Source organism: Schistocerca cancellata, chromosome 9 (genome assembly GCF_023864275.1).
Source record: "Schistocerca cancellata isolate TAMUIC-IGC-003103 chromosome 9, iqSchCanc2.1, whole genome shotgun sequence".
In the NCBI taxonomy this organism is placed as follows: Eukaryota; Metazoa; Arthropoda; class Insecta; order Orthoptera; family Acrididae; genus Schistocerca; species Schistocerca cancellata.
The window spans coordinates 379,018,695-379,043,929 of NC_064634.1; the positions used below are offsets into that span (position 1 = coordinate 379,018,695).

Here is a 25,235-nt window from a genome sequence, read left to right on the forward strand (position 1 = left end):
TCTTTCCGAAACGTGTTTTTTCCCCCGAGTTTCATCTTCTGAAGTGCCGGATAATTCTACGTCAGTGTATAAAACCATAAACAATCAAAATATTGATAAGTTTTACAGTGCCAAGGAAAAGTATACTGTCACTTAACACTGAAAAAAGTATACTGTCACTTAACACGGAAAAAGTGTATTTTCATCCGGGAGAAAGTGTATTTTCAACTGGGAAATCTGGGAATTTTTTTCCTTGCCCATCTATACACCCTGTGATAGAGCGATACACCTGGAGTGAGTACACTGATATAGTTGGTGTGTACTACATAGTGCACCACAACGGACAAGGTGCACAGCGGGTTTATCAACAACAATATCCTAATCGCCGTATCCCGCATCATACGACCTTTGCTGCTGTGTACCAATGTCTGCGTGAGACTGGGTCATTTAGCAGATTACCTGGACAGGGATGCCGTCGCACGGTAAGAACGCTGCAATTTGAGGAAGTTGTCTTGCAGCATGTGGAGCAGGATACTTCAGTCAGCACTCGTGCAATTGCACATAACATGGGGACGAATGAGACGAATGTAAGAACAGTCCTTTGAGAGCAATTGTTATGTCCATTTCACTTATAGCATGTCCACAGATGGCCGTAACGTAGGTACAACCACAACGGAGGGGTATCTGTTGAGAGGCCAGACAAACGTGTGGTTCCTGAAGAGGGGCAGCAGCCTTTTCAGTAGTTGCAAGGGCAACAGTCTGGATGATTGACTGATCTGGCCTTGTAACAATAACCAAAACGGAATTGCTGTGCTGGTACTGCGAACGGCTGAAAGCAAGGGAAACTACGGCCGTAATTTTTCCCGAGGGCATGCAGCTTTACTGTATGATTAAATGATGATGGCGTCCTCTTGGGTAAAATGTTCCGGAGGTAAAATAGTCCCCCATTCGGATCTCCGGGCGGGGACTACTCAAGAGGATGTCATCAGAAGAAAGAAAACTGGCGTCCTACGGGATCGGAGCGTGGAATGTCAGATCCCTTAATCGGGCAGGTAGGTTAGAAAATTTAAAAAGGGAAATGGATAGGTTAAAGTGAGATATAGTGGGAATTAGTGAAGTTCGGTGGCAGGAGGAACAAGACTTCTGGTCAGGTGACTACAGGGTTATAAACACAAAGTCAAATAGGGCTAATGCAGGAATAGGTTTAATAATGAATAGGAAAATAGGAATGCTGGTAAGCTACTACAAACAGCATAGTGAACGCATTATTGTGGCCAAGATAGACACGAAGTCCACGCCTACTACAGTAGTACAAGTTTATATGCCAACTAGCTCTGCAGATGACGAAGAAATTGAAGAAATGTATGATGATATAAAAGAAATTATTCAGATAGTGAAGGGAGACGAAAATTTAATAGTCATGGGTGACTGGAATTCGAGTGTAGGAAAAGGGAGAGAAGGAAACGTAGTAGGTGAATATGGATTGGGGCTAAGAAATGAAAGAGGAAGCCGCCTGGTAGAATTTTGCACAGAGCACAACTTAATTATAGCTAACACTTGGTTTAAGAATCGTGATAGATGGTTGTATACATGGAAGAACCCTGGAGATACTAAACGGTATCAGATAGATTATATAATGGTAAGACAGAGATTTAGGAACCAGGTTTTAAATTGTAAGACATTTCCAGGGGCAGATGTGGACTCTGACCGCAATCTATTGGTTATGACCTGTAGATTAAAACTGAAGAAACTGCAAAAACGTGGGAATTTAAGGAGATGGGACCTGTATAAACTGAAAGAACCAGAGGTTGTACAGAGTTTCAGGGAGAGCATAAGGAAACAATTGACAGGAATGGGGGAAAGAAATACAGTAGAAGAAGAGTGGGTAGCTTTGAGGGATGAAGTAGTGAAGGCAGCAGAGGATCTAGTAGGTAAAAAGACGAGGGCTAGTAGAAATCCTTGGGTAACAGAAGAAATATTGAATTTAATTGATGAAAGGAGAAAATATAAAATTGCAGTTAATGAAGCAGGCAAAAAGGAATACAAACGTCTCAAAAATGAGATCGACAGGAAGTGCAAAATGGCTAAGCAGGGATGGCTAGAGGACAAATGTAAGGATGTAGAGGCTTATCTCACTAGGAGTAAGATAGATACTGCCTACAGGAAAATTAAAGAGACCTTTGGAGATAAGAGAACCACTTGTATGAACATCAAGAGCTCAGATGGAAACCCAGTTCTAAGCAAAGAAGGGAAAGCAGAAAGATGGAAGGAGTATATAGAGGGTCTATACAAGGGCGATGTATTTGTGGACAATATTATGGAAATGGAAGAGGATGTAGATGAAGATGAAATGGGAGATACGATACTGCGTGAAGAGTTTGACAGAGCACTGAAAGACCTGAGCCGAAACAAGGCCCCCGGAGTAGACAACATTCCATTGGAACTACTGACGGCCTTGGGAGAGCCAGTCCTGACAAAACTCTACCATCTGGTGAGCAAGATGTATGAAACAGGCGAAATACCCTCAGACTTCAAGAAGAATATAATAATTCCAATCCCAAAGAAAGCAGGTGTTGACAGATGTGAAAATTACCGAACAATCAGTTTAATAAGCCACAGCTGCAAAATACTAACACGAATTCTTTACAGACGAATGGAAAAACTAGTAGAAGCCGACCTCGGAGAAGATCAGTTTGGATTCCGTAGAAATACTGGAACACATGAGGCAATACTGACCTTACGACTTATCTTAGAAGAAAGATTAAGGAAAGGCAAACCTACGTTTCTAGCATTTGTAGACTTAGAGAAAGCTTTTGACAATGTTGACTGGAATACTCTCTTTCAAATTCTAAAGGTGGCAGGGGTAAAATACAGGGAGCGAAAGGCTATTTACAATTTGTACAGAAAGCAGATGGCAGTCATAAGAGTCGAGGGACATGAAAGGGAAGCAGTGGTTGGAAAGGGAGTGAGACAGGGTTGTAGCCTCTCCCCAATGTTATTCAATCTGTATACTGAGCAAGCAGTAAAGGAAACAAAAGAAAAATTCAGAGTAGGTATTAAAATCCATGGAAAAGAAATAAAAACTTTGAGGTTTGCCGATGACATTGTAATTCTGTCAGAGACAGCAAAGGACTTGGAAGAGCAGTTGAACGGAATGGACAGTGTCTTGAAAGGAGGATATAAGATGAACATCAACAAAAGCAAAACGAGGATAATGGAATGTAGTCGAATTAAGTCGGGTGATGCTGAGGGTATTAGATTAGGAAATGAGACACTTAAAGTAGTAAAGGAGTTTTGCTATTTGGGGAGCAAAATAACTGATGATGGTCGAAGTAGAGAGGATATAAAATGCAGACTGGCAATGGTAAGGAAAGCGTTTCTGAAGAAGAGAAATTTGTTAACATCGAGTATAGATTTAAGTGTCAGGAAGTCATTTCTGAAAGTATTTGTATGGAGTGTAGCCATGTATGGAAGTGAAACATGGACGGTAAATAGTTTGGACAAGAAGAGAATAGAAGCTTTCGAAATGTGGTGCTACAGAAGAATGCTGAAGATTAGATGGGTAGATCACATAACTAATGAGGAAGTATTGAATAGGATTGGGGAGAAGAGAAGTTTGTGGCACAACTTGACCAGAAGAAGGGATCGGTTGGTAGGACATGTTCTGAGGCATCAAGGGATCACCAATTTAATATTGGAGGGCAGCGTGGAGGGTAAAAATCGTAGGGGGAGACAAAGAGATGAATACACTAAGCAGATTCAGAAGGATGTAGGTTGCAGTAGGTACTGGGAGATGAAGAGGCTTGCACAGGATAGAGTAGCATGGAGAGCTGCATCAAACCAGTCTCAGGACTGAAGACCACAACAACAACAACATGTCCACAACCTGGAACCAGTTGATTATCCACCCAGAGCACAGTTTTAGCAGTGGTACCTGGAACAGTGTGAAATGCATCCTAAATTTCCATCCTCTGTGTTGTTTACCGATGAAGCAACGTTAGGACATGATGGAGTCTTCAACATGCACAATTCACATGTTTGGAGTGAGGATAACCCACATGCCACAGTTACTAGTGCTCATCAAGTGCAGTTCTTCGTTAATGTGTGGGTCGGTGGTGTTGGGGACTGTTTAATTGGGCTGTATCTGCTACCTAGGCCATTAAATGGCAGGCACTATTACAATTTTCTCACCAGAGCTTTGCCAGAATTGCTAGAAGACTTCCCTCTCCCTACAAGACAACGCATGTGGTTCCAACATGACAAGGTGCCGGCACATTTCAGTCATCGTGTTCATCGATTCCTGGACTCCCAGAAATGTGGATTGGCAGAGTTGGTCCTGTACCACGGCCTGCTTGATCCCCAGATATGTCCCCTCTGGACTTGACGTTTTTGTGTGGGGGTGAGATGCGCAACCTTGTTCACTCAACCCCTGTTGCATCAGAAGAGGATTTGGTTGCCCGGATAGTAGCAGCAGCAGCAGCAGGAACAATTCAGGATACTCCTGGGGTTTTTTCCCGTGTCAGACAGAACATGATCCGACAATGTAACCTTTGTTTATGTGTCAATGGAGGCATTTTTGAAAATCTACTGTAATTGAAATTGGGGTGTGTTAATGTGTTGTCTCTTGGTCATAAAAAATGGAAAAGTGTTTGTTGGTTTAATTAATTTGCTGCCAGAGAAATCTTCCTCTACCAGTTTAAATACTCCTACTAGGAAAAACTGACATTAGGAAAAAATATTTGTTTTGACGTCCCCTACAACCTCCCAGAGTTTGTCATTTTAAATACTTTTCACCCTGTAGACAGCTCCTTGCGTGTGTGCACGCTGCATTGCCAGTGATTCATAAGGCGTATTGGGGAGGATCTGTATAATGTATAACTTTGTGGAACATCTTGTAGTTGATTCTTGTGATGATATGGGATAGCAGGGGTGATCATCTGCTCGTCTTTCAGGTTGCAGTCCTACGAAGAAGGTGACCTAACTTTGCTAATGCTTCTACCCTCCATCCCCACCCCTCCATGCTGTTGCACCCCCAGAACACAGTAAACAATAGTTTTATACCACTGAAACATTAATTTTAATAATATGCAATTTTTCCATCCCCTGCAAAGCAGAAACTATTGGCCCTAGAGAAAAAATGAATACCGTATTTACTCGAATCTAAGCCGCACCTGTAAAATGAGACTCGAAATCAAGGAAAAAAAAAATTCCCGAATCTAAGCCGCACCTGAAATTTGAGATTCGAAATTCAAGGAGAGAGAAAAGTTTTAGGCCGCACCTCCAAATCGAAACAAAGTTGGTCCATTGTAATATGAGACACAATTTAGGTCGAATGAATGACGATACAGCTACAGTAATCTGGTTAGAGTCATACGCTTAGCAGTGCTTTACCAGGTAGCCATTGCTATGTGTCAGGCGCTCCGTCCGTATTTATACGGGTACCCTTCCTTTTTCACGTGCTTCGTCTGGGTTGAATTGATTGCTTATTTTTCTTGATCTGATAAGTGCCGTTACTTTGTTATAGGTGTTTACGTCACTCTAAGCTGAAAATGCATTATTGTACTGTGTCACGCATTGTTTGTCGCATTCTGATAATGAGTGTTTACGACATGTCGCCGCTCGCGGCATGGCTTGCTTTTGTACGCGCTACCGCTGCTTCCAATTGAAATAAATAAATAAAAATAAATCAATCAATCAATCAAATGGTCTCAGCGAAACAATGGCAAGAGACTGCAATTTGTTGTTACGTACACTGCTGCTTTCTTTGATAATGATCAACAAGAACCAAATAATAGACTGCGTGTGATAGATGATGTTGTGAAGGAGAGTTTAGCGAAAATTTTTCTCCGTTTGAGTATCTTTGCAGATGCCTCTTTAGTACATTACCTTCTGCACAGAAATTAGTCATCTTAGATTTAAAAATCTAGTCAGTTGTCGTGCTTCATTTCTGATTGTATCTCGAATCGGCGTAAGAATAATACTAATATAAACATGGCATATATGTATATTCTTCCGCGATTGCTGTTGTCTCGCTCTAGTTTCGTAGTTTATTAGGCAGACAGGGTTTAAATGAAGTAGCAGCAAACACAAAAAATACATGGCAAAATGTTTATATTCGTATTATTCTTATTATGAAGAGAATACTGCATGTGATTCACAATTCATAAAAGTTCCTATTAGCAACCATCTCTTGTCACAGGTAGGAAAAAATTCAGAACGTAGAGTTGGCCATATAGACAAACATCCCGAACAGTCTTGCGAGTCGGATTTTCGTAGTACATAGAAAGGCTGCTACATTCGAAGATGAACAATACGGAATTTGTATTTACTTCGTTGGATAGTGTATGAAAATGCAGTGGTCGAAACTCGGGGCGGAGAAAAAAAGCTCGTCTTCCACCTCTTTTTCTTTTTTTTCTTTTTTTTTTTTTTTCTTTTTTTTTTTTTTTTTTTTTTTTTTTTTTTTTACTGACGCAGAGGTTTTTGCGCCAGTATTTATCTTTGTGCCTGCAAAGCATGCCTGTGTAGCGCAACATATATTCAACGGCAAAAGTTACTTGTGGCGGCACCTACCAACATTTTACAGAACTTACGCGTACTTTGCACTCGATTCTAAGCCACAGGCGGTTTTTTGGATTTCAAAAACCGGAAAAAAAGCACGGAGGAAAGTTAATGTAGTTTAATTCTGCATTGGGAAATATTTTGCTACATGCTGTGGTTTGAGTTATTCAAGAGAAACATTGAAATAAGTGACCTTTGACCCCCCCACAAAAACACACAAAAACACACACACACACACACACACACACACACACACACACACACACACACACACTCCCACCTCCTACTCTGTAGAAAAATTTGCAACTACAGGTATTTTTTCGCCTATTCGATCTTTTTTGTCTTCAGTGACTGGACTAAACATTGCCAAACCCAAAACAAGTAGCAAATGGTGGAGAAATCCAAGAACTGAGTCAGATTGAAACTGAGACACTCTGGACAGTACTCCAGAATGCAACCACTGTGCCACCAAAATGATTTTCTGCTGTTGAACTTGGTATATTTAACATTCTGTGCAAAAATTTTGAATTTCCCTTTCTAACTATGCTGCTATAAACTAATCACATTAATTAAAAGTTGTCTCCACAAATTGTTATGAGATACACTATCTGCATTCATTTCCTATGAAGCCGAACTTCCCATAACTTACCCTTACAATCTGAAAAAATATTTTGAGCATCAGCAATGGTGAATGGCATATTCACATATTTACTTAATATCTTCATCACTTAACAACTTCTTTATTATTTACTTTTTTTAACTCATATTTTTGCAAAGCAGAAACACAGTTTTGTAATGTCGGTAGGTTGTTATCTGTATCTGACTAGATTTGTGAAATTTCGGCAGTCAAAATGACCCTAGTTCTCAACAATGTAATCAGAGATTAACATTTATACAACAGGTTTGAAAGTTTATTTTCTGTGTTAAACTAAGGTGCACTGCATAATACAATCGTTCCTAAGTATATTGCTCCAGTCTAATGTCATTTTGATATACTCCATCCAGTACAACACAGCATTATGTTTTGGCCCTGTATACCATCCCAAGCCATATGGAACTTTTCATATATTCACAGACTACCGATGTCCTGTCCTCTTCTGTTACACAAATTTAAAGTAAAAATTCAATGCAAGTAACCTAACACCCCATTCATATAGGTCAGTTCTTCAGTTGTTAGTCACTTTTAACTGTTGTTTAAAGATGTCATTCATTGTGTTTAAATTAAGCCAAATGTGTCTGTTTTCATTGTCTTTGCTTCACTGAAATTTAAGAGTCCTTACATTTAGTACCTGTGATATGCTATATTAACAGTTCAGGCCATTTCTGTCACTCAGAATAAACAGTGAAATATCACAGTAGTTTGTAATATTTCAGAGTAGAGAATATGACACACAAATTATTAAGATTTGTGATCTATTTAATTTAAAGAACAGTCAGTAAACAGAGGCCTGTGACAAGTGTTAAGTGCCACTGGTAATTCATGTGTTCAACCATTAAAAGGATAATTGAGAATCTTAAGTTTGAAAATCCTTATTTACTCCTTTCTTATTTTTGACTGTGCCTAATGGCATAAAGGTTTTAAGAACTTGATAATGGGCTTGTGTTTTTTTAAATTAATCAGATGTCTGAGCAACTAATGTCATATTCTCCATCATTATATTGTGATACAGTTGTACTAAGGCTTCACAACACATTAGTGTTTGTTTTGCATGATAGGTTTGTATTTGGATTAATAGTTAAAATTTGTTGCAGGTCAAATTGCTAAGGGCGTGCATTTCGAAAAAATTTTGGATGATGTGAAGAGCTCCATCCATTCCGGAGAACCGGAGAGGCTGCACCTTATTACTCGCCGCGACCTCCACAACATAAAGAGAGATTTTGGCATTGGTGGCACTCGGCAACAGGACATTGATGAAGTGAGTGGACAAAATGAAAAACTGGACACAAATTCTTCTCAGTTGAGGAGACTGGAGTATAAATTACAGCTTTTGAGACGCCGTATCAGCTCAGGTATGATGTCCAGAGAAACAAAGTGTAAAGTGGAGAAAGAAGTCGATCGTTTGCTTTCACTTACTCAATCAGACTTCAGCAGGGAAGTTCCGCATTCCCACAATAGTAAAAAATTGAAAGTGCTACGAATACCTGATAAGTCTAATATCAACAGCGAAGTTCCATATTCCCCCAGAAATGAAAAGTTGAAAGTGTTGCAGACACCAGATAAGCCCAACATCCATAGGAAAGTTCCACACTGCCGCAACAAAGAAAAGCTGGAAGTCCTACCAATACCTATCAAACCTAAGATCTTTCCAAGGAGCATTTTTGTGTTTCCGGCCCATAATGAGAAGCCAAATAGTGTAATTGTGAAGGGGCAACCAAATAGTGAAGTTAAGACTGTGCATGTTGGTTTTGATCACACATACTGTCAGAGCTAGTTTGTGTGTGTGTGTGTGTGTGTGTGTGTGTGTGTGTGTGTGTGTGTGTGTGTGTGTGTGTGTGTGTGTGTGTTTCGTATAGTTTATTGCCTACTGGAAACATGCCATTTAAAAAAAATAGCGATGTATCTGGCTTGGTACATCTGTGGTGATATGGAAACCCAAGTGGTGTTAACCCTCTATTGCATGACTTTTTTTTTAGGGATCCAGTTTCAATGAAAACCATATCTGGGGGTAGGGTATGACACACAAAATACTGTGTAACAGGTGAAACATAGAAATTTTGATTTATTCAATATTTCATGATAGTTGCCATATGGTAACACCATGCTTATGTCAACACACTTCCCCGAAGACTCTCAACACTGTTATTTACATATATGTGTAAAATTACTTAGGAAAGATACACAAATGTGCTTCTATGTACATTCATGAATATTTTTTGGTGAAAAACTTTTACTTTTCTGTTTTCAAAAAAAATATTTTGTTATATTATTCAACAGTTTGATAACTCATTTCATCACTCAGTGTGAAATTTTAAAAAACAGTTCTTATTTGCAGTGAAATATAAATGCACCTTGCGTTTCAAACACTTCACTTTAACAATTCCATTGCAAGATGGAACTTTGTATCTTCCTTTGATATCTATAATAAGCAAAAGTCCTATGCCACCTAGTCCCATATCTATTTCAGGCAGTGCAGCTGTTGGTCCTTTCGTCATCTTCTTTGACGTGTAGGCTCTCTCAATGGAATTACTTACAGGTCTTCCTTGCTTTTTTGCCTCACTTTTTCCAGAAAACAACAAACCTCTATCTATGGCCTTCTTGAACTCTGCTAAAGTGAGTGTGCTTTTTCAATGCATTCCACTTGATAGTTCACTTCTTCTGTAAAGAAACCAAGCATTCACTACCATCAGGTCTAGAATATGAAAAAATATTCTGTGGTACCATTTTTTTGGAATGTATCTGGATCCTATACAATGCTAGAAGTGAATCCACATGATCTGATTACACTCTACTACTGCCCTGGGGCAAGGCACCTCGAGTGACTTCAACTTCTTGTCAAATCTTTCTACTTCAGTCATTGGATTTGCTCCCACAAAATTGCTGAGTGATGTCACAAATCTGTTGTCATGCCACTTCTTTGCAGCAGAATACTGCATATTTCCTATGGAACACTGCCTTCATCCGTTGCATTTCTTCCCAGTCTCTTCATTTTCTTGTCAGAGTTGAACACACATCCTTTTAGACGATTGGAACAAACAGTGCCTAGGCTGTAGATTCCTCTTTCTGCCAGTTTCACTTGCACATCTACAGATGTCAAAAAAATTTACTATTTTTGTGTTCAGGTATTACACTAGCTGGCCTTAGCACAACATTTCAGCTGGCTCCTGTATCAGGAAGATGTTCATTTTGGTTAGTTCTGCCAGTATACAGTTCAAAGTTGTATACTAAACCATTCACATCAGGTAGTACAAACATTTCGTAGCCCCATTTCTTTGGTTTTTTTTTGGATTGTACTGTTTCATTGAATGATGCCCTTTGAATAACATAATCTGCTCGTCAAGGCTGAATTTTTCCAGTTTCAGTAGCACTTTATGCCAAGAAAGAGTATGGTCAATAAGGCTCTCCTTTAGGTATTGTTCTCAAATTATTAGAAACATGTATGTCACTTTTTATTTGCTCAAAGTGAGTTATACGCATTCTGTCAGCAACAATGGGAACTCTAGTCTCAGGATTCCAGTAATCTCTAGTAGAAGGGAGTCTAATCACAGACATAGAGAACACCATTCCTATCCAAATTTCTAATTTTCGTGTGTCATGTTTCAGCCCTTTTGCAGGTTGTGTTTTTTTGGATAGTCTGTTTGACTCCTCAACAATAATGTCCAACATTTTGCTTCCAAGAAACATGAAAATATTCTTTTGTACTGCATACATGAAAGGGGATGTCAAGTGTACCAGTCCATTCTAGCATGACTAGTACTTTCCGGCATTTCTTCCAACTACACACATGTTTAGGCCTTTGTTTTTGGAGCACTATTTTCTTCTGCTGCTACAATGTCGTTTTGATGTAGCACATTGTTTTTGTCATGTTCTTCCTCTTCTTGTTCCTTTTCCTCTTACTCTTGTTCTCCTTCACTGTCATAGTCTCAGAAATGGCTATAGCCGAAGTTCCATGAGGAATATTACATCCAGCACTTTCACCCTCTGAATCATCTGCAAATACTTCTTCACTGTTGGTGTTACCCAATTTTGAATAGTCACTTTGTTCAGGAATATTCCTAATTGCCGCTGAATGTCTGCCACTGTAGAAGCATGAAGCTGGAATTGATGCCATGTCTACAAAATAAAAGTAATTAACAGCATTGTACTGAATCCGCCCATGTTGAAAAAGGTTATGTTTACATTGGCAAGATAATAGTGCTCACATATTGCAACAAACCGAAAATATTGAGTAATTATTTATCATTCAGTTAAAGAGGCATTGAAACATTATCTGTGCTACCATTAAGCATCATTTTACATACCTTAAAAATATAATTTTTTTAGGTGTGATCTAAATGGCAGAAATAACTTTCTTTTTCTGCTGTTGTAGCATGTGTTTACGTATAGTGGACCTCCAGCAACGACTATAGACCATCAGCATTTTCTGCCAATATAACACCACTAAACACAGTCTACCTTGACTCAGTCAGACTGTGTGTTGCCATAAGGCAATATACGTAAATTTATAGCTCGTTGCCATATGACAACACCGTGCAGTAGAGGGTTAATAAAGGAAACAAATTATTCCTGTTATTTTTACATATGGTGTAAGAGCTTTAATTTGATTATTTTTATATATGAATTGGAGCGTGTCCCTTGCAGCAAATGATGGAAAGTTTGTTTGGTCATAATTCCTTTAATAGAGGGAAGACCAGTATAGTTTAGTATGGGATCAGTCTTCCTAGTTTTTTATTTTTGTTTATTTTTTATTATAAAAAAACTATGTATCGTGGTTTGCCCAGGTAGTGACCAGGGGCATTTTTGTAAGGTCAGTAAAAATTTATTTGTAGCTCATTGTTTATCCTAACAATGCCAAATGGGTGTGATAAGTTCTGGTCAGCCTGTGTATAAATGTACAAAAAACTGAGTGCAAAAAGTTTTATTTCATGTATAACTGAGTTGTAAATAGGAAGAGCAGATTGTAAAACTGAATGTCAAAGTGACTGAAGTGATTAATAGTCTGTTAATGTACCCTGAGAGAAAGAAAACATGTCATAAAAATAACATGTAATTTGTAATAAAATGAATAATTTAAAAAATAAAAATGTGAAACTTTCCAGAAATATTTCACCTTTTCCTTTATCAACCTTATTTTTGCTTTACCAGGGAATAAGTAAAACCATGGTTGCTTAAATTAACATTTATTTATTGATTGTTTTCATTTGTTAATTTTTTATGTGAGATGTGAAAATGTACATTTTTGAACATTCAGTGAATAAAAAGGTATGCAGTATATCTTCATCATGCCTGCATGGAGTGCTTAGGTAACTATTGGCTTTAATTGTTATTCCATTTAACAATTTTACATTTTCCAAGATATGTAGAACTATGGACACTCTTCTTGTGAAAGCATTAAAATACACTGATCTGCCAGAACATTATGACCACCTTCATAACAGTTGGTATGTTCACTTTTGTCTCGGCTAACAGTGGTAACGCATTGTAGTATGGAAGCAGAAGCCACCCCACATCTGCACATGCAAGTCAGCTAATTCCTGTAAATTCAGGAGGGGAGGGCGGGGGGAAGGCGATGAGCTCCTGACACCATGCTCAATCCCGTCCCAGATGTGTTCGATTGGGCAAGTTGGGTGGTTGGGGGGGGGGGGGGAGGGCAAGCACATCGATTGGAACTCACCACTGTGTTCCTCAAACCACTCAATCACTCTCGTGGCCTTGTGACATGGTGCATTATCTTGCTGAAAATGCCACTGCCTTTAGGAAACATGATCATCATGAAGAGGTGTGTGTAGTCTGCTACCAGTGTACAATAGTCCTTGGACATCCTGGTACCTTGCACAACCTCCTCTGGATCCAGGAATGCCCATGTGAATGTTCCCCTGAGCGTAATGAAGCTACTGCCAGCTTGCATCCGTCCCACAGTACAGTTGTCAAGGAGCTGTTCCCCTGGAAGACGGATTCGTCTTACCCATCAACGTGATAAAGAAGGTATTGGGATTCATCAGACCATGCAGTGCTCAACCACTGTGCCAATGTCAACTGCTGATGGTCATGTGCCCATTTCAGTCATAGTTGCCAATGTAGTGGTGTTAACATTGGCAAATGCATGGTTCTGGCAAATGCATGGTTTGTTGGCTGTGGGGGGCCATCATTAGGAATGTTTAGTGCAGTGTTTGTTCACACATACTTTTACTCTTCCCAGCATTAAACTGGTGTTAGCCACCACAGTTTGCTGCCTGACGTGTTTTACCAGTATGCCCAGCCTAGGATGTCTGACATCTGTAATAATGGCTGACCACCCAATCCAACATCATCATCTGGACATGATTTCACCATGTGTTGAAGACACTCACTACAGCACTCCTCGAACACCTGATAAGTCATGCAGCTTCCGAAAAGCTCATGCCGAGCCTCCAGGTCATCACAGTTTGCTCTCGATCAAATTCAGATACCCACACACCTTCCCCATTCTACACATGGGCAGCATGTACACTGACAGTATATGTGCCATGTACTTATTTGACTAGCAGTCATTCCTCATCAGTTGACACTGCTGTGCCTGGACTGGTTTATATTGATACAATATCAATGGTATTAATGTTCTGGCTGATCTGTGTATGTTACTTATTTCATTCTTGTTACATTAGTTGTTGTTATTGTGAAAACTTGGATTTGAAGCTACAGAAAAATGAAATGAAATTTTAAAAAATTTAGGAGTAAAGGAGATAATTCACTAAAGTGTAGAAGCATTGAGTCTTAAACTTTGAGAACTGCTCAATTATTATAGTTATTTAATCATTAGGATGCAGAACTTGGCACTTGCATTGTGCTGTGTGCTGATACTGCAATGAAATAATGTTGCTATAGCTGTCAGTAATTATGCTTTTGGACATTTTTAAACAATCATTGGTGCCACAAATTTTCCTTTCACAGTATAAAGCGGTAGAAGTTTACTCATGTAGCACCTGCTATGGTCCGGGCCCTGTCCTGCCAAGCAGATTCACTGCCCAGTTTGTAATCTTTTTTGTGTGTTAACTGTCAGCAATTTTAATAAAAATAATAATTATGTTTAAGATTATATTGGCATGGTAGAGTACGATTTTTAAAGTACTGGCAATAAAAGATCATTGACATAAAACTGCAGGAACTTTGGAACACAGTGTAGTAGTAGCATCGCGACTGAATTCTTAAAGTCTCTTTTGGTGTTAAAAATTATGAATTTGTTACTCCACCCACTCCCTTGCACTGCTGCCCATGATCTGATTTTATGTGCATAACTAAAAATTAGTGCCACCATATTGTCAACAGAGATTTATTTGCTTTGCAGGGCGTGGTTGTGAAGTTCCACTTTTTGTTAACAAAACCTGTTGAAAATATTGTACTTTCATACCAAATGATGTAGATTACTTACATGTTTAACCGGGACACAGTAAACCAGTACTAGTTGCAGATTATGTATGTACTGCTTTCCAGGGGCAACAATAATTTGATTTTAAATAATTCGTGTAATTAAGTAAATCAAACAAATTAAAATGCCCTTATAATCTACTCATTAAGAGCTATTATCTTCAGTTAAAGGTTTGACACAGTATGGCAAGTATCACAGTCAGAAACCTTGTATTTCTTGTGGCACCTTAGCTCAAGAAACTCAAATCATCCACACTATATTAAAAAATGGAAAATCCAGGATGAAATGTAACGATATTATGAAAACGAAAATGAGAGTTGCTACTCACCATATAGCAAAGATGCCGAGTCGCAGATACACAACAAAAAGACTATCACAAATAATGCTTTTGGCCAGTAAGGCCTTTGTTATTTCCTCTTGCTTTCAACTGTTCACAGTACCAGCACAACAAGGCCATGTTTGGCTGATGTTACAAGGCCACACGGGTCAATTATCTGGATTATTGCCCCCATATAGAGTCTTGCTCTACCAAAACTATGGTTTGGTGGTTTTGGTACAGTACATAAATGATGTAGTGAGTGGTAAGATTACTGGTAGTGCTGGTGAGTTATCAGCTCCTAGTTTCTCTTTTACACGTACATTTATGTTTCTTTCCTCGCCAATCTTCTTCTTCTTCTTCTTCTCTCTCTCTCTCTCTCTCTCTCTCTCTCTCTCTCTCTCTCTCTCCTTTTTTTTTTTTTTTAAGAAAACCTGAACTAAACAACAGCAGTTTCAATTTTGCTCCAAACACTGTTTATTTTTATATAGCAGACTGGAGGATAACTAACAATACGAGAGAAGGAAAGTTGCTACTCACCATATAGCAGAGATGCTGAGCCGCAATAGGCACAATAAAAAGATTCACACAATCATAGCTTTCGGCCATTAAGGCCTTTGTCAGCAGTAGACAGACACACACACACACACACACACACACACACACACACACACACACACACACAAAGCTCTCTGAGACTGCAGATGTGTGTGAAAGTTGCACTTTGTGTGTGTGTGTGTGTGTGTACTGCTGACAAAGGCCGTAATGGCCAAAAGCTATCATTGTGTGAATCTTTTTATTGTGCCTATCGCTGCTTAGCATCTCTGCTCTATGGTGAGTAGCAACTTTCTTTCTCTCGTATTGTTACATTCCATCCCGGATTTTCCATTGTTGGAGGACAACTGAGTTACACAGCCCTTTATATGTCCTCACTCAGTTTCTAAATTGTTCATCACTTATGGTTTCTAGGGGCTTTAGTAAGCTATTGATCGCATACATAAAGTAAGTGATCATTATGAGGTAATGCCCGATTAGTATGAAACACATCTAATGTACAGGCAATGCGAGTAGCACATGAAGTGACCAAAGCTACTAGAAAAACTACTGTAGTCTACGCTTACTTATGATAGTCTATTGTAGTTTTACAACCCTACCATTACAACTACTGAAAAGATAGCTGACTCTCTTCAGGAATCTTAGGTTAGTCTGACTTCTCCACAGATACCCCTCTAGCGTGGCCATACCTGTGTTGTGGCTATATGTAACATTGGGGCATACAAGCCATACCACTTTGTCAAGGTTCCCTGGTTTGCATAGGGTGGATCTTGCCATTATATTGGCTTAAAATGCTTGCTGCTTAATTTATGTGTAGTCTTGTGTTAGCAGTGATAGATGGTGAACATCCCACAAGTCATTTCTATGCCACTTGAGCCTAATTACACCGCACATCCCACAGCTCTAATCCAGTCTCCACTGATTTTCCTACAGGAGTACAGTCAAACATATTAAAGCATTCAGCACATCTAAAATATAACTATTTTGGTAGAGTTTTATGTTATTTCCCTCGTAGTTTGTATAAGGGGGGTTAAAAAAGAAACGAGCCGGAGGCATAATTACAGAAACCAGTACCCATATGTAAGAAGTATTGACCCTTGTCCCACTGTGACACAAGGCAGTGAATGGCTGTCTCATCAAATTCACAGGGCTGCAATGTTAACTAGTGTAGTTAAGCACGTACAGCTGGATGTCGTCGTCAGAGGTAAATCGTTTGTCCCTCGTAGCCTTTTTAAGGGGACCAAAAGTGGTGTAATCACAAGGAGAGAGGTCCGTACTGTATGGAGGGTGGTCAAGACACTCCCATTTGAATTTTTCCAGGAGTGCCATGACTGTGTTGGCCATATGAGGCTTTGTATTGTCATGGAGCAGAATAACCCCATGAGTTTGACTGCCTGGTCATTTTGAATTGATTGCTAGGTGATGGGTGGTCAAGGTTTGCGAGTAATGTTGGGCATTCACTGTTGTCCCGTGCTGCAGGAAGTGAATCACAAGGGGCCCATCTTGGTCAAAGAAGGATGTCAGCATGACATTCCCTGCACTCGTGTGGATGGCCTTGGCTATTTTTGGTGCTGGTGACCCTGGATGCTTCCACTGGAGACTCTGTTGTTTCGATTCCTAGGAACGCATTCCCTTCCTGAGCATAGTGCCGCAGATGAGCAAGACAGTGGGCCATTCGACATGCTTCCTGGTGCTGGTGTAGTTGAAGACAGTGAGGCACCCATTGGGCACACACACTTCGCGCATGTGCAGTCGTTCCTTCATGATGGTGTGAACGCTTCAGACACTCAATCAGACCACAGCGGCTGTGGCTTTCACTGTCACTCAGCGGTCCTGGGTAATGAATGCATCTACCAGCTGAACAATGTCATCGGTAATTCTTTGGTGCTCCAGACTATGCATCATCGGCTAACGACACCCGCCGTTCCCTGAAGTGCTTGTGCCACACCTTGACCCTTGGCTGTCAGAAAACGAACACCACCCATTTGCTCTTTGACGCCTACATGTCACTGTTTGCAATGTGACTGGCAGCATGCTGCTGCTAGCTGTGTATAGTCACGTGACATGCACGTATGCCCTCTAGCGACGGGCTGTGAACTTGAACGTTCTGGTTGGAACCACACATCATTACACGCACCGCGATATTACTCTCCTGTCACAGGTTTGCACATTCCAGACTCCGTCTCATTTCTTTTTGAACGCCCCTTATAGTTATACACATGCCTAGACATGACTTTGTTTCTCCTGGATATTTAACTTAAAGATGCTCAGATAGTACCTCACTGTCTACATTCATCTGTGAAACATTTTAAACACTACATTTGAAAAACCATAAATTCATTTGCATTTGCAGATTTGAGGGAACATAGAGCAAAGCTAGAAATGAGCAACAAGTTATATTATTATTACCATTCACATTAATTTTAAGAAACATTTTGTCCATTACTAAATTAAACATGTAAATTATGAAAATGAGATGTAAATCTATGTTAACATTTAGTATCCAAGATGTGCTCAAATTTATTTTACTTATTGTTAGTATTACAATTTATATTACTTTGAATGTGACAGTGTTGCTAAATTGTAATATATAAGCCTGACACGTAAGTTACATAATTTTTGTTGAGCTTTGCTATATAATTTTATTATTATTACCCTACCATATTTCGTGTCACAGTTTTGAATGTCTATGTATATTACTTGTCCTACATCTCTTGTACATAGAACAACATAAAATTCTTGGGACCAAAATAAATAAAAAATAGATATAACGTGTCCTTCATTACACTGTAATTATGAAAGACATAAAAGAGAATACCATAGCAATAAGTCTAACATGATAGGGTGCTGCACCATCCTTTTAAATACTCATTTTGTAAACTATGATGCTTTTGTTCTCTGGCGAGTCCACAAGTTCCCATACACCATTCTTCTGGAAAGACTTTATTTCATCTTTAGTTGCCATTATCCAGTCTTCTCTGTCACTATTCATCATGGCATCCTCCAGGTTCATATTATCTTCTCCAAAACAAAACAAAAAATCACTGACCAAATAGATGACATAATGCAGGTACTTCTTGGGTTTGGGTACACAGGCTGACCTCCTTACTGACTGGTTATCTTCTAGAGCACAGTGTCCATCAGAAGCTTTTCATGTTTACCACCGACTCAGCATACAGGATGCAGTCTGTGTCTTGATCTATGCCTGCACCGTCACTCATAGCACTGTTGACAACCACTACTTCCGCTGCCTTGTCCTGCATGCACTCATCCTCCAGAAATAAGATTCCTGCCTTTCAAAATTTTCTTGAGTTTTGTGAATCAATTAGTCAACAACCTTTTGTCATTTTATTGTAACCTACAAATAAGTTCCTTATCCTTGGGACCTCACTTTGTTCTATTTTGATCTGGTATATGGACAAAGCCTTAACAACCAAACACTTTAAAATGGTTTGAAAACGATACTTTAGCCTCCTGTAGCCCTTGTGGAGTCAGTGTCAGGAACATGATTATTTATATAAATGGCTGTACTGCATGCCTCTGCTCAGTACTGCTCAGGTAGACCAAATGTGCACTGTACCATCTCACAAACTGATACATTAGTCCTTTCCACTGTCATTCTGTTCTGGGCTATAGGAGACACAAATCTAATGCTCAGTGCCAGTATCTGGTCTAATAGCTTAATGTACACAGCAACTCTATTTGCTGCCCATGTTTTAAATTCCCAGAAAAAATCTAATTGTCTTTACCATTGTAACATATCCTGTTCTTAAACATGTTGTGATAATAAATTATTTAAATCCGAAATTTTCAATTTTTTGTACACTGTGTTTGCTTCGGCTTCTCTAAGAAGTACGTTGCAATTGATGTTACTATTATTGGAATTAGTAATGTCGCATTCTTAGTTTATACTTAACTGGTGTATCTGTCAAAACTTAATGTTGTCGACTTCTGATCATTGCAAGTAGCCTGAGTTGTTGTTGTTGTTGTTGTTGTTGGAATATGCCAGTATCTAACTTTCAGTTTGGGGATGGTAACTTTTTCAAAATCCAGATCACATTTTACTGCCTCCACTGCACATCAAACTGGGATTGTTGAAGCAGTGTGTGAAAGCACAGTACAATACAGGAAACTGTTTCCAGTATCTGCATAGCTGACTCCCAAAGCTGCCCCCTCCAAAATTGAAAGAAGGGATATTTGTTGGACCAGATATATGTAAGTTGATGTCTGATGAGCACTTTGCAAATACATTGACAGAAATAGAACAGCAACTTTGGAGAAGATTAAAAAATGTTGTTAATAATTCCCTTGGCCAGAATAAGCAGCCTAATTACAAGGAAATAGTGGAAGATTTGCTACAGCTATTTAAACAGTTAGGATGCAAGGTCTCTCTAAAACTACATATTTGAATGTCACACTTAAACAGTTTTCAAGAAAATTTGGCTGACACATCAGAGGAACATGGTGAATGGTTCCATCAGGAACTTAAAACTCTGAAGCATTCTTATCAAGGTCAGCAGGGAATAAACATGATGTCTGACTACTGCCACTAGTAACAAAGGAGAAGTGACACACAAAGGGACAGATATCAAGTGTTCATTCATGGGCAAATGTCAATGGAAGTAATACCTGGAAAGTGTCCACCATAATATTTGCTTCTTGTAATTCATATGACAATTTTACTGTTTTATTTTGCCTCCACTGTCCTGTAAGTGCTTTCGAGTTTCACTGGGTACATTTTTTTAACAATGAAAGTTACAGTAGTGGCGGCGAGGGGGGGGGGGGGGGCAAAAAACTGATGTGATGTAGAGAAGCAGGCTTCAGATTCGTGATCAACGGAGTCTATTTAGTTAGAACTTCATATTTTCATGCAAATCCTAGACAAAAAGCCAAAATTTGTCAACCTGTATTGGATTTGGCAATGTTAGTATCCACTGGATGATGGCTTCCAGACCCCAATTTCTTTCCCTCCTTTGTGGAATCGTATCCCGTAACTAAGGGGGGATTTGAGTAGCAACCCAGTATTCGCCTAATCGTAACCAAGCGAGGTGGCGCAGTGGTTATCAGACTGGACTTGCATTCGGGAGGACGATTGTTCAAACCTGTCTCTGGCCATCCTGATTTATGTTTTCCATGATTTCCTTAAATCACATCAGGCAAATTCCGGAATGGGTCTTTTAAAAAGGCATGGCAGATTTCCTTCCCAATCCTTCCCTAATTTAAGCTTGTGCTCTGTCTCTAATGACCTTGTTGTCAACGAGATGTTAAACACTAATCCCCTCCTCCTCCTCCTCCTCCTCCTCCTCCTACTACTACTACTACTACTACTATACCACCACCACCACCACTACTAGAGTCATGTGTGGAGAACTGCCTAAAACCCACATCTAGTCTCATTGTTGGACAAACAGTAAAACTCGCTTACTATATTTACTGTCATATTTCCTAATCAAATTTACTCAGCATTGCCAGATTTGACTACATTCCAATATCCTTGTTTTAATCTTATTGTTATTCATCTTATAAACTCTTTTAAGAACAGTGCATTTCATTCATCTGCATTTCCGAGTCCTTTCCATCGCTGACAGAATTACAATGACATGAGCAAACCTCAGTTTTTACTACTTATCCCTAAAATTTAGTATCTTTTCCAATATAGACTGGATAACATTGCGGATAGGCTACAAGCCTGACCCACTCCTTTCTCAGTTAGTGCTTCGTTTTCATGTACATCGGCTCCTATAATTGCAGTTTGGTTTCTGCGCAAGGTGTAGATAACCTTTCGATCTCGTTATTTTACCCGTTATACATTCAGAATTTTATATATATTATTCCAGTAAGCTTCATCAAAAGCTTTCTCTAAATCTACAAATGCTATAGATGTAAGTTTGCCTTTCTTCAGTCTAACATGTAAGGTCATTATTGCTTTGAGATTTCAGACATTTCTCCAAAACTTAAACTTATCTTCGATGTGGTCTACATGTACACCTACTTTAGGCAAACAACATTCCACACTTTTTATTTAGTACAACAAAAGATGACCATGACAGAATAATATTAACTAGGGAGTAAGATGCAGAACATATGCTGTGCACAGGTGTTTTTTTTTTATGTGTGGACATTAAACAGAAGGTGTGGAGTACTAGGGAAAGACAAGGTGTGATAACAAATAAATAGCTTCACTTGCTGTGGGTGAGGTCTTTTGTGTTTTGGTGGTGGCTCGGCCATCAAAGAGCAACCACACTCTTCAAGAATGAAAACAAAAGACAAGATGGTTTTGTGATAGATAAAATATATTGTAATCTGGAATATCATGTTGAGCCTTCGGGGTGTGTGTAGTATGAGAAGTTGTGTTCTGTTCTAATTCATGAGTCACTCTAATGGTCTCTACACCCATTCAAGGAAATATGTGTGTGTAAAAGGAAAGTGGTGGATGCGTTTTTTTTTTTTTTTTGTGATATAAGAGAAGTTATCTTCTTTTGCTCTGATAACAGCTGCAGAATGTGAAGACGTCAATCCTTTTCCTTGGCTACATACTGGATTTCAGAGGCACTGATTAGCAGGACCTTTACTTCAAGAGAATCAACTTAGGTGACCGGATTAAAAGAAAAAGATAAATATGTCAGATATTATGTCAGGTGACACATCTCAAGAAGTGTTCTGACTCAGCTTCAACTACAAGGAGCGAGCCAGCAGCTACATAAAACCCTAAACCAAGAAGAAAAACACTTCATTTGGCGACAGCGGCAGGATGTGGAGCATTGGAGCAAAATGAAGAAAATAAAGAGCTATAAATTTACAAAATCCTGAAATTAAATGAAGAGGAACAAGGATTACAGAAAAGGAGAAACCATAAGAGTACAGACATAACTATATTGTCTGAACTCAATACCAATACGTTAAGAAGAAAGCAAAAGGAAGTATCAGAAAAAGTCACGAAATTTGAAGAAAAACGATACACATACAGTTGTGGTATAAGTATTACGGCAACTTCAATTAAGTTTATGTATGTAGACATAAAAATAAAAGATTATTTTAAATATGACAGTTTTTTCTCAGCGGGTCTGGAGAAGATTTCGAATCCTGACATCGGCTGGGATGCAGTAGTAGCTGAGCAACGCTGCAGGGTTGCTGCTGTACGACACAGTGCAGTCCACCTATTGTTATGTTCGAGAAATCAGCTGTGCCTAGCAGGGCAGATCATCGTGGTACATCACCATGTACACACAGTTGCGTTGGCTATATGACAAGAGTGTGCAGTTCATTGGAAAGGATGAGCTGTTCAGAAAATACAGAAATCCATTTTGGAAACTTTTTTGCCTAGACAGTGACACAGCATGTCAGTGTTATCACATTTTAAGAAAACTGCAGTAAACATTTATTATTGTAATACAGGTCACAAATAGAGAATATTTGTGCCCTATGGCAGTCATTAGTAGAAAAATGGTCACAGAGGCTCCAGAATTGTTTAATGGTTTATTACAACAGATGTCTGATGAAATGAATTCTAATTTTAAGAAATTATCTGACAAAGTGGATTCAACAAATAAGAAACTGTGTGATACTAGGTATGAGTTATCTGGCACTAGGAAGGAACTACCTGACAAAGTTGAGTCTAAAAGTAATGAGCTGTCTGTCACGGTAGAAAATACAAAAGAACAACTAAAATTAGAGATAACAGAAAATGTCAAACAGGAAATAGAAGTGAAATTAACTAATAGTGCAAATACTTTGACACAGTTGTTTCAGGAGTTGAAGGATGAGATCAATAACCAATGCAATTTAGTTCATGAGGAAGTAAAAGAGAAATTCTAAGAATTACATGGTAATTGTAACAAAGTAGTTCAATTTACCATTAGAGAGTTGAAACAAGTTAAAGAACAAATCTGAGAGATGAAAGAGCATGTTAACTGTATTAGAATAGTGTAAAATACTTAGAGAAATAGTTAACACACATGAAATGCTATCTAATTTGGAGGAATGGTTACATGAATTTGTAAATTCTACAGTACAAAAGAAAGTGCACTCACTTAATACTAACTCTATTTCTGAAGAAACCGAAAAAGAATTAACGAGACATTTTCAAGATGTGGGTAAATCACATCATCTATTAATTGATAATCACCCATTAATTTATTAGCTACAATTTTAAGAAGTTCTTGGCTTAGAAAGTGGTGGGACATGTCAGTTTGTCCAAAAATAGTCCACAAACTAATATTTGTGAACATTTTATAAAGAAATTAGGACAATTGTGTAAAATGTGCTGTTCTAGGAGGCACACTACCTTGGCACAATTGCATATGTCAACAGGACTGGCTCCTATAGAAATTGTGAATAAAACCTGTATAGGAGAGCCCTTGTTAAAATTGCTTACGTGGCCAAATTCCCCAGAGATTGACTTGGAAAAGTTGCAAGAGAAGGTACAAGTGAATCTGATTACATAGCCACAAAAAAGTCAGAACTTTAAATGATGTGGCTGTTGTACCACTCAGCCAATCAACACACCCGTCAACTCCTATCCTTAATAAAAGTCCTCAATCTTTCCTCTCCCACATCCACACCGGTTGTTCAGAGCATCCTCCTACAGGCCAACCGCAAATTAGAACAGCATGCCACCCTCCACCTTAAAAAACTATCCAATCTCCTGGTTTCCCACCTCCGGAAAGGCAACTCACTCACCCTTCACAACCATTCCAGCAAACCTCAACCTCCTCTCATTGCACACAAACCTAGTCTCTCCCATCTACTCAATCTCCCACTTCCAGCTCCACTCCCTCCAAAACCTCAAAATTCCAATCAACACAATCTGGAACCACAACACCCCAATTCAGTAGTTAACCTCTCCTCCAAACCTCTCTCCCAATCCGAAACCTCTGTCCTATCCAAAGGCCTCACCTTCAGCCCCACTCCCAGATTTAACCAAACAGCCCTTGTCAAAGATTTACTGTCCTACACCCGTACTCTCTGCTGGAAATATCACTTTGCCACAAAGAAAAATGATCCTAATCCTACTCCTAATGATCCAACTCCCCAAGATACTATCCAAATTGAACCATGCCTGGAACAGTTCCGTCCTCCGTCACAGCGGGACCCACCTCCTCTTCCTCAAAATCACCCTCTCCTAACCTTCCAGGAATTTCTGACTTCCAGCCTTGCCTCTCAATCCTTCTTAAAAAACCTTAATCCTACTCCCAACATCACCACTGCTGAAGCCCAGGCTATCCGTGATCTGAAGGCTGACCAATCCATCGTCATTCTTCCGGCGGACAAGGGTTCCACGACTGTGGTACTTGATCGTCGGGAGTACGTGGCTGAGGGACTGCGTCAGCTTTCAGACAACACTACTTACAAAGTTTGCCATGGTAATCCCATTCCTGATGTCCAGGCGGAGCTTCAAGGAATCCTCAGGACCTTAGGCCCCCTACAAAACCTTTCACCTGACTCCATCAACCTCCTGACCCCACCAACACCCCGCACCCCTACCTTCTACCTTCTTCCCAAAATTCACAAACCCAATCATCCCGGCCGTCCCATTGTAGCTGGTTACCAAGCCCCCACAGAACGCATCTCTGCCTACGTAGATCAACACCTTCAACCCATTACATGCAGTCTCCCATCCTTCATCAAAGACACCAACCACTTTCTCGAACGCCTGGAATCCCTACCCAGTCTGTTACCCCCGGAAACCATCCTTGTAACCATTGATGCCACTTCCTTATACACAAATATTCCGCATGTCCAGGGCCTCGCTGCGATGGAGCACT

General features: G+C 39.4%; 2 protein-coding genes across 2 annotated transcripts in view; one reads left to right on the forward strand and one right to left on the reverse strand.

The window, feature by feature from the left end:
* LOC126100538 (uncharacterized) overlaps positions 1–9,367 on the forward strand; it is a 102,505-nt gene extending 93,138 nt beyond the window's left edge. The window contains exon 3 of the mRNA XM_049911157.1: positions 8,290–9,367. Within this exon, the coding sequence (XP_049767114.1) occupies positions 8,290–8,969 (680 nt within the window). The 3' untranslated portion in view covers positions 8,970–9,367. The remainder of the gene's footprint in view (positions 1–8,289) is intronic.
* LOC126100537 (tubulin gamma-1 chain) overlaps positions 1–25,235 on the reverse strand; it is a 132,500-nt gene that overhangs the window by 15,235 nt on the left and 92,030 nt on the right. The gene's annotated exons all lie outside the window — the stretch shown is intronic.